Source organism: Erithacus rubecula (assembly GCF_903797595.1).
Source record: "Erithacus rubecula genome assembly, chromosome: 2".
Lineage (NCBI taxonomy): Eukaryota > Metazoa > Chordata > Aves > Passeriformes > Muscicapidae > Erithacus > Erithacus rubecula.
The window spans coordinates 18,751,850-18,759,736 of NC_136685.1; the positions used below are offsets into that span (position 1 = coordinate 18,751,850).

At 43.3% G+C, this 7,887-nt stretch overlaps 1 protein-coding gene across 1 annotated transcript; it reads left to right on the forward strand.

Annotated features, from left to right (window-relative positions):
• Positions 1–3,937: 3,937 nt before the first annotated feature.
• Positions 3,938–6,628, forward strand: TMEM18 (transmembrane protein 18). The gene is made up of 5 exons (XM_079299077.1): positions 3,938–4,046; positions 4,255–4,375; positions 4,901–4,955; positions 5,820–5,913; positions 6,007–6,628. The coding sequence occupies exons 1-5, from the start codon at positions 3,999–4,001 to the stop codon at positions 6,094–6,096; spliced, it is 408 nt and encodes a 135-aa protein (XP_079155203.1). The 5' UTR covers positions 3,938–3,998; the 3' UTR covers positions 6,097–6,628.
• Positions 6,629–7,887: the final 1,259 nt, after the last annotated feature.

Below are 7,887 nucleotides of genomic sequence, written 5' to 3' on the forward strand. Positions count from 1 at the left end.
TTTTTTTTTTTTTTTATCCAGCCCAAACTTCTAGCTTCACTTCAGCTGCATTTCTTCTCATTCTCCCACCACACCACCGGGACAGCACGGTTCCATCTCTTTTGCAAGCTCCTCATAAGCACTGTCAGGCTGCTACTAGGCTTCCCATGGACACCTCTTGCCTGGATAAACAAGCCCAGCTCCCTCAGCCCCTGCCCCAGGACAAACTCTTCAACTCCCTGAGTATTCTGACAATTCTTTACTGAATTTTCACCATTTAGCTCTACTGTCCTTATATCTTAAATATCTAAAGGTAGATGCAGATGTGTTCTGATGAATGCTGAATCTCTTCATCTCCTGGGTGTGCTGTTAATACAGCCTAAGAAACTACTGACAATATTTGCTGCCAGGTCACACTGTTGATTTATGTCCAGCTTTTTGCACCTCCCCAGGCTTCCCAGGTTGTGCTCAGCAGTGCTGTTTCCCAGCCAGCTGGTCCCAATCCATATCCCTGGGAAATCAAAAGTATGGAGCAATATAGGTCAGACCTCTGGAGGTCATCCAGTCAAACTCATTCTCAAAAGCAGGGGTAACCTCAAGCTTAGTTGAAGTGGCATCCATCATCTAAACCTCATACTCACAAATTACATACATAAAACAATCCAGTCAGTTTTAAATTCTATTTCTAAATTATATTTACAACACTATGATTATTATTATTATTTTCCAAGCACATCATGACCAATAAAAACTGGTACTATAAAAAGATAAAGAGACAGCAGCTGCAAAAAAATAATGGAACCACTCAAATATAAGTATTTTATAATAGCAAGGACATGGAAAGTGTAGGATTTTAGTGAAATATGTATTAGAGTGTTACAGTGAGTAGTGCAATGTGAGGTGCTGCAACACTCCGAAAGCGTCTCCAGCAGGAGAAAGCTGCTTCGGTGGCACAGGCTCACTCACAGGGGAAGAAACCACATGCTCTGGATTAGTCTTGCATCAAACGAGGAAGAGACAAGGAAGGGTCTTTGTATGGGGTTCTGCAGGGCGGGTTTATTCCAAGCACAGGTGAAGGGTCCAGGGACAAGGAGGAGGAGCGGTGGAGAGTCCAGGTCAGTGAAGGATGCCGTGGCCCAGAGGCCATGGGAGGAAGCACCCCTCTATATGTTATGGAGATGTCCTATGCGGTTCTATGTTCATTACCCAGTTATGGGATCCTTATTCTCCTCCCCAGTTCTACAATGTTCCCCGCTCCTGAATTCCCTATTGGCCCCCGTTGCTAGCCGATCCTCCCCCAGATCCCTTTAGTCCCACCTGCGCTGTGCCCTTGTTCCCTCAGCCCATTGGCCCTCAGCTCTGTTGCTCCACCCTTTGCTACCGGGTTTATATACCCGGACTCTGCTTTATTCCGGGTTCTTTGTCCCTGGTTTTCTGTGCGGGGGCAATGGAGCCGCACAGGAATACCACACAAAGAACTGCTCCTGTCATTTCTCCTTTCGCCTGCCCTTGGAATTTATCACGCAGTGTGAGCATCTGGCGGACCCTGAGCTATCCATCCCTTCTCGTGGGGGAGACCCTCAGGAAGGTGGTGGCCTCGGCAGCTCCTGCTACGCTGCTGCAGGATACCCCATCACACATAGCCTTTTACCAGCCAGCTTGTTTTTTTAGCTCCATAAACTTAAGATAAATGCCTGATTTTCAATCCTTTTCTATAGAAAGTTAATTAAGCTTTTTTGTTGCTAAAAGGGAAAAAAAAAACCTTTCGACAATCAGGGTTTTTTAATCTTTCATCCAAATCACTTGGATAATACTGTCCTGCAGTAGAAGGAAATTATATAGGAATATGAATCTTGCAACAGAAAACTGAGAATAAGTTTTAGACACTACTTAAGTTTCTTACAATAACAAAACCAGAAACATTTCTAGCTTATTATTATTGGTACTATAAACTTAGAGTTAATAAAGTATTCTAAAAATTAGGATCTAATTGTAGCATACTGGCTCTGCAAAGAAGCTATAAAAGGACAAACACAAGTTTTTCCCTATAAAGAGTAATGTATCTGTTCATTGCCTTTGAAGTATCTTGTTCACATTTCATTTTCCACTAAAAATAATGGACATCATATACCACACAAAAAATACTTACGCATCTGCTACCATCTGCTGACAAACAGTATTATTGACTTTATCATAATCAATCTTAAAGAAATAACTGCTATTTCCCAGTAGGAGAGTTTCCACTGATGCTACAGTGGCTGAACAGTAAAAGCTACATGAATTTTTAATTCAGCGTGTTGTAGCCACAGTAAGCCAAGAATTTATTCCCCCATCTTGTGGATCAACACAGATTCACCACTGACCAGCATTTTCCACTTATACAGTAGTGACTGCATCCTGCATTCATTTAAGCCCTTCAGCTATTGCAGATAGTTCCTGAAGTCAATTACTGAGCAATTACACAAAACTCATTCCTCATTTACAAAATGCAAACCCATTTAATTTATTATTAGCTGTAAATCTTTCCAAACAAGTCGCAGAATGGGTCAGATTGGAAGGGACCACAATAGATTATCTGGTCCAATCGTCCCACTCAAGGAGTGTCATTCTACAGCACACTCACTGGACAGGATTGTGCCCAGACAGTTCTTGAATATCCCCAGGGACAGAGACTCCACAGCCTCCTGGGCAATCTGTTCCAGTGCTCAGTCACCCACACAGTACAGAAGTTCTTCCTCATGTTCAGGAGAAACTTCCTGTGCATCAGTTTCTGCCCATTGCCTCTTGTCCTGTTGCTGGGCACCACCAAGAAGAGCCTGGCCCATCCTTGACACCTTCCCTCAGACAGTGACATTGATCAGGTCCCCTCTCAGTTGTCTCTTCTGGAGGCTGAACAGGCTCAGCTCCCTGAGCCTTTCCTCATAAGAGAGAAGCTCCAGTCCCTTCATCATCTCTGTAGCTCTCCATTAGACCTGCTCTGGGTGCTCCAAGTCTCTCCTGTCCCGAGGAGCCAGAACTGGACACAGCACTCCAGATGTGCCTCACCAGGGCTGAGCAGAAGGACAGTAGAAGTATCTCATAAAATCACAGAAGTGGGACAGTGAAGGGACACCAGTCACAGTGATGACCTGGCTATACAGTAAACTAAATTAAAAGAGCATCTGCAGCATTTACTTATACATGCACTACAAAACATTGAAAAAAACCCAAAAAACCCTTCCCATCTAATAAGCCAAAATATCAGAAAAAATAAATCATGTAATGAAAGCAGAATGTAGAGGTATATATTAAAATAGTGTTTGCTCGACAGATTTAATCCTTTAGATTAGATTTGGCTTCCTTGTTAGGAATCTTGAGTTTGAAATGCTCTTTAAGTGGTGAGTCTTAAGAGTAATTGGCTCTTCCAGACCTAGCTGCATTTAGCAAATGCAGTTTTAAATTAGAGGTTTAACCTGCGTCTTGTTCCCTGTTTTAATTTTTTTTTAACTTCTATAGTTTAAAAATGTGTCCTTGAGCTCTGCTGTAGTGGCGAGGAGGGGGCTCTGCTGCCCCTCGAGATGGGCATTATTTGGAGAGAAGAGTGGTTTTTATTTTCCAAAATTCCTGCCTAGACACCTAAACTGTGTTTTTAAGGAACACTCAGATGGGCTTAAAGCTCTTTTATTCTTTCAATTCCATGGCTAAAGCCATGAGAGAGGAGACCAAAAGCCAACACCGGTGCTGGGCCACGGAGCCAAAGCGCCGAGTCCAGCGGGACCCCACAGAGCAGAGCACCACACCGCTGAGCTCCCGCCGACAAACCTAAAAACCAGAGCTCCTTCCCCTCTGCGGAGAGACAGAGCTGCTTCTGCCGGCCACCCCCACGACAAGGAGCCACCGCGGTGTGCGGAGCCTCCTCGGCCCGTCCTCCAAGCCACGGGGCCACCGGCGCTGCCCTCACCCGCGGCCGCGCCCCTTCCCGCCATCGCCGCGCGGGGAGCGGCGGCCGCCCGAGTCTCGCGAGAACCGCCGCCGCTGCCATGGAGGCGCCGGTGCGCGGCCCGCCGGGGCTGTCGGACGTGCTGGCGGTGAGGGGAGCGGGGCTGCCCCGGGGGAGCGGGGCTGTCCGGGGGGAGCGGGGCCGCCCGGGGGAGCGGGGCTGTCCGGGAGAGGGGGAGCCCTGGCTGGGGCCGTGCTGCGGGGGGCTGCGGGGCGCGGCTCGGGGCTCGGTCTCTGTGGCGGCCCGGGTGCGCCCGCTCTGCCGCCGCTGGCTGACCCGCGGTCCCTCTCCCGCAGAGCACGGACTGGTCCGAGCCCTGGCTGCTGGGGCTGGCCGCCTTCCACCTGCTGTGCTTCCTGCTGACGTGCGCGTCCCTGCAGCACCGCCGGCTGCAGGTCGGGCATTTCCTCTGCATGGGTGAGTGCCGGGCGCCGCGGCGGCCTGCGGCTGTGTCTGCTAGCGGGGGCCATGGCAATCTGCGGGGGAACCCGCTGTGACCATTGCCAAGAAAATACATGAAATAGTGAGTTAAACCTCTGCCGTAGTGAGGAAGCGGGATGAGTAAGGTCATTGCCGTGTGTGTCACAGCTTCCCGATGAAGTGTTGCTGTGCTGGAGAAGCAGAAAGGAAATGGACTGAGAGCCGGCAGCTGCTCCGGGCTCTCCTTGGTGCCGTTCAGTGAATGCGGCCGGGTTTCGCTTCTGGAGCAGGCTCGCAGTGTGCCCTGCTGACAGCGGCACTGGCTTGTACATTGAGAAACAACTTGTGTTACCTCGGGGTTTATCACCCGAGAGCCCACAGTGACCTTGCCTAGCCAGAACAGTCATGCCAGAACACCTGCAACTTTGGTTTAAGATCACATGGATTTGGATTAGATGATGCATTACGAGCGGTTTGTTTTTAGAGAAATACCGAGTCTAATATTTTTCTTTCATTGTATAGTGGGCTTAGTGTTCTGCGCTGAATATATCAATGAATTAGCAGCCATGAATTGGAGGTAAATGCTTTTACTTTCATTTTTTGAATAAAATTATACAGTACAATGTAGTTATCACATACTTCTAAAAATAATAATAATGGCATGCTTTTTTGTACTACTTAAAATCTCTTTATATGGATGCTTATAAAACTGGTCAAAGAACTGCAAGAAAAGCAGAGTGCTATGGTTAAGGGGAAAAGAATGTGAACTTTGGCTTTTTTGGGGGATCGGGATTGGTTGCTTGGTTTTTTGGGGGTGGGGGGTTTCTTTGGTATTCAGGTTTAATAGCTGAATTAAAAACCACTTCTCAAAAATAACACTGCTGCATTTAAACTTACTTATATTTATAACAAGCATTAATATTTACCTCATTTACTAAACCTGTATACCAGAATTAAACTGATGGGATGTTTTGAGCATTGAATTAATTTCCCTGATATCACTAAAAGTTATGTGTTTAACACCACTTTATGTTGGCATCTAATTGTACTCATTGTGTTTCACTTCAGGTATATGTGACCAAATTACACTTTTGCTATATTTATTACTTTTGTTATCTTTTCTAAAATAAGTAAGCAAAATACCTGAAAAAGTAGTTTCAGATGCTTCAAAATAAGCATGATTGTGATGCACTCTTGTCATCATGTTACTTAGCTTTTGCATAGTAAAGCTGTAAAAAGGAAAGACTGATACTAATATTCATAACTGAAGAGGTATCAACTGCCTCTTTTTTCTGAGTTAAAACAGTAGAATGCTGGCCTGTGCTTGGTGAGTCCAAGATAGGGGTGATGTGTACAGTGTCCATGTAGAAGAGTTGCTGGGAAAGTTGAATGTGTGAACTACACTAAATAAAGCTTTGTCTCTCATTTGTATCTTTTTCAGGCTCTTCTCTAAATACCAATACTTTGATTCAAGAGGAATGTTTATTTCACTTGTATTTTCAGCACCACTGCTGGTGAATACTATTATAATTGTGGTATGTATGTGTTCATTCATGTAGGTGCTTTCATTAAAGGAGTCAGTAGAGGTATTTGGACTAGTTTAATTTAATAATTTCCTTTCTTTTCAGGTCACTTGGGTTTACAGAACTTTGAATGTAATGACTGAACTAAAGATGCTACAGCAGAGAAGGAAAGCAGAAAAAGAGAAAAAGAAGTGAAAGTACCAAACACTATTTTTCTTTCTTCACTTGTAATAATGCTTGTCCAGGTAATCAGTCCTGTATGGGTATGCAGGAACAGAAGTATTTTCATGTCCAGTGTCAAGAGGACTTTGTAATTGTGGCTGTGGACATTGAGGTGAAAGCAGGTATTTACAGTACATTTGAACTGGCTGTGAAATTATGGAACCCAGTCTTAACAAGTCTTTGTGCCTTTCAGTGTAAGATTGTTTTCCTCCATGACCAAGGTTGTTAGTATTGATGAGACACAATCTTCCAATTTCCATTTGCCTGTGTATTTTTTTACTATGTCTTTTTTTCTGTGCTTATCAAATACCAGTTATTCTGCTGCTTATGCCAATTGGAGCTGTGTTATGAATTAGAGTAAATGAGAGCTTTTATTCAGAATAACTCAGGAATCCATGCTTCTGTGAAGCACTTCACTTCTTTTAAATCAAATTTCATACTTCCTATGTGTACTGTGTGCCACTGGCATTTTATAAATAAAATGATCCCTTCACTGTATCTCAAATTGAGTTAATTTGTATTCATTTTTAATCAGACACTTTCCTTCTTTTTTCTCATAAAAATTCGCAGTTTGGTAAATTCCTGTTTAATTTGTGTAAATAATTCAAAATGATCTTTCAATTTACACTTTGTGTTTTTAAGGCTTCTAGATAAATATATTTTTTTAAAATTGGATGAAAATTTGGTAGTTTTATGCTTCTTTGTGGAACGGAAAGAAAGGGAAGAAGTTTAATAATGTTATGTGCAATTTTGTTCCTTTTTCAATGCTTTTTTAAAATAAATAACTGAAAATTAAAAATACATAAAAATGAGAAAGACTTCAGTTTCACTTCAAGTAGTTTCTTTTTATTGAATTAAGGTAATTTGAGAAAGGGTGTAGACACAATGGAGACTGTCTGTGTTTAGCAGAAGTTGTATCTTTGTGTGGAGACATACAGTTCTTTGTAAAATAGGTGTCATTTAAGGCAGGAAATATGATCTGCAAAACTGATCCTATACTAATGTGAAAAACACTTGGGTATGAAATTGCAGAACACTAGTAAGTTTATAAGCTAAGGAAGTATTGGTGAAAGTAATTTTGATTACTTTAATAGTCTTCACAAGAGTGGGATAAGGACTTGAGGAAGAGAGCAGAGGTGTGTCATACACAACTGGCAAGTCTAAACAGAGAAAAAGTGAATGTCCTACTGAAAGGGCAGTGAAGTGTTAGTGTTGGATCCATTTCTTTACCTTTCTAGTGCCTCTTTGGCATTCCTTTACCCACTCATTTCTCCATCCAGAACTACTAAAAAGCTAAACTGTTTTATATTAGCAAACTAAACAGATGGAGGTTTGTTTGCTGTCCCATTCTGGCCGTTCTGCTGTGACTGTTGGTGTGGTGTCAGCTGTATAGAGAAATCTTGAGTGGTCTGGTAGATCACATGTGATTTTTGGGAAGGAGTGAAGAGAGTCTGTCCAAATGACTGCCAGGTGGGCTGTGGCAGCTGTCAGCAGGACCAAAGAACAGACCTTTTTGATTTCATATACATAGGATGTTGTCCTCACAGACTGGTTTATAAAAGTTCAGCCTTGCTCCTATGATTTGATGGAGAGAGTTGCAATTTTCACACATGGCCCTTAGCATGACCACTGTTCTGCAACAAATCTGCACAATTGTACTAGTATCACACACATGAAGCTGTAATATTTCTTAATGGAGATACTACCTTCTATCAAGTAACCTTTGGTTTCACAGTGTGAAGTGTATGAATTTGATTCACAGTG